Raw genomic sequence first — 2447 nt, 5'->3', positions numbered from 1 at the left:
GGCGGGGGGAGGGGGCCGCGCTTGCCTTTAATCGAGTTAATGGTGGATGGCGGCGGCGAGGAGGCGAAGGCACCGCTGCCCTAGGATGGTAACGGCACACAAAGGGATTTGGCGATCGCCCGCCTCCCCCCTCCCCCCGGCCCGGTTTAAGGAACCATTCATAATTCTCCACATTTGTAAGGATACAATGGTGGGCTTGTGGGGGAGGGGTCTGGGGGTGTGGAGCCTTTCCAGTGCAAACAAAATGTTGCCTGAAGATGAAGAAAGGATACGGAAATGAAAGCCAGCACTGTATTTAATATAGCGATCTAGTAGGGTTTGTTTAATAATTCAATGCACTTTAGCTGAAGGTTTCATTTGTTCCATGGTAGACTTCTTTGCGGTGCGTTTTAAGAGGTATTCCATGGAAAATAGTTAAATACTTTTATAATAGTTAACAGTGAATGAATTTCCACATGTACTGTAGTATGTGCGGAAATCTGTAGTAAACAGGAATGCCTCACAGTTTTATACCTAACTTCAATAAACTACACAATTAAACAGGAGCGATTTAATTTACCTTGGGAACTGTGCTATTGACATTCTTTTGTTATCTGTACTTTGGACACTGCAGTTTGTATATATTGTTACACTTGGTTCCGAAAGGGCACAGTAAAGATAGTAAGTAGCTGAAGATTTAGCTTATAGTAGTGTGATGCAAGGAGACATTTCCCACCATGAGGGCTGGAGCCTGAAACCATTGTGAAGTTATCACGAAATGGATTAACGTTTCAGTAACTTAGAAATACAKCCCTTTTATTGTGTGTGTCTTCATACATTGCTTACCACAAAATTAATATTTGCAATTTCAACTCATTGTTTAATCTCAGCGTCATTTTTATGAACTTTTTGTCAGCTTGTAACTGAGAAAGTGAACGTTTTGCACTCCACTCATCAGAATTTAAGCACAACTTCCATTTTGTAGAGAATTAGCAAATAATTATATTAGGGATAGAGAGTTTTTTTTTYCTCTCTTCAGTATTAACCTGTTTAGAACTCTTCCATTCTCGATGTGGCATTTTTCCTAAAAGAATTTGTATTTCATTATCCCATCCTGTGTAGTCTGGATAAAATAAACAATTGTCTGTGCAAGTCAAAAACAGTCCCCTCCAAACTACTTAATTCTTACTCAAACTTGTGAAAGGAATTAGTCACCGTTCTCTTAGATTAATTGCATTCTTTATAAATTTGATTTAAGTCAATCCGCATGTGTTCTTTACTACATGGTTGGTCTATGGTGTTTTCTGGTATTTCCTCTTAAAACTGTTAAAGAGGATGCATATAAGTTTCGTTTAATATTGTAGTTTGCTTATTTGTTTTGCTGGAAATTATTCCTTAAAGAAATTGAAAACTCATAATAAGAATACGCATCACTTGTTCAATAACATCATAAAATGCTTGATAATCAAATGATAGGAAAAAAAATCCTGTTTATTAGCAATCCCTTTCTTTTGATATTCTGAGAACATCCTGCTAATAAGCTGAAATATTTTCTGTAAAGCTACATAATGCATAGCTTTGTTTGTCAAGAAGTGTGGGTTGGTTAGTGGTTTCAAGAGTAAATCCAAATCCTGAATGCCAAAAAAGGCAAATCAACAACAGAAACTTGCTCATGGTGATTGAAAAATCTCTGCTTCCCTATCCACATAGTCTGGTACACCCAAATCATAACATTTTAGGGATTATAGTTTTACAATTTGATATGTAACTTAATTTAACAATCACAAATTAAATACGTCAGTATACATCAGCGCATTCCCATAGTTAATGTATTTTTAAACCTCTTCTGTAAGAAAAAGCATTATAATTTTTAAAATATTTCTCTGTATTTCAAATGTTTATATTTATCACCCCCCTAAACCAACCAGCAGTTACAATATTTACATAAGTATTCTAAACAAGGAATCTTCAATTAGTGAGGATTTTTCACAACAGGCTGCCATTACAACTCGAATTCCAACATGTGCTTTCTCCTACGTTCCCCATGAAATTCTGAGCAGCTCAATCACAGTCATCTACATGGTTTTTCCACATCCATTGGCGTACCGTGAACTGCCTTCCGCCCCCCCTCCCCCAAGAAAAAAATAATAATCCCAGCTCCTATCGGATTTCCCCCCACCTCGAAGCACAATAGATAATTCGATGTATTATCCGCTGTGTTTCTATTTACCATCGAATGTCCTCTTTGGGAACCACTGCTGCCAGTGGCAGGCTCGGTCACGGGCTCTGCTAACAAGCGCGCTTCTTCCGAGGGCAGAGCCGCGCTCCGGAAAGCGGGTTTGGCGTTACAGAGCCCGGGCTGCCCGGCGGAGGCGGCCCGCGGGGGCAGCAGCCCCCCGACCCCGGGCAGCAGCCGCCGCCGCCGCGCGGGGGCCGTTGGCGCCTCCATGTTGCTCCGGGGCCTAACG

At 40.6% G+C, this 2447-nt stretch overlaps 1 protein-coding gene across 1 annotated transcript in view; it reads right to left on the bottom strand.

Annotated features, from left to right (window-relative positions):
- Positions 1 to 2428, bottom strand: part of IGF2BP3 (insulin like growth factor 2 mRNA binding protein 3) — a 121263-nt gene extending 118835 nt beyond the window's left edge. The window contains exon 1 of the mRNA XM_085307628.1: positions 2210 to 2428. Within this exon, the coding sequence (XP_085163754.1) occupies positions 2210 to 2428 (219 nt within the window). The remainder of the gene's footprint in view (positions 1 to 2209) is intronic.
- Positions 2429 to 2447: the final 19 nt, after the last annotated feature.

This window comes from Rhea americana, unplaced genomic scaffold (genome assembly GCF_003343005.1).
Source record: "Rhea americana isolate MKP2758 unplaced genomic scaffold, rheAme1 scaffold_26, whole genome shotgun sequence".
NCBI classification, from domain to species: Eukaryota; Metazoa; Chordata; class Aves; order Rheiformes; family Rheidae; genus Rhea; species Rhea americana.
This window is presented reverse-complemented; position numbering and strand designations above follow the sequence as displayed.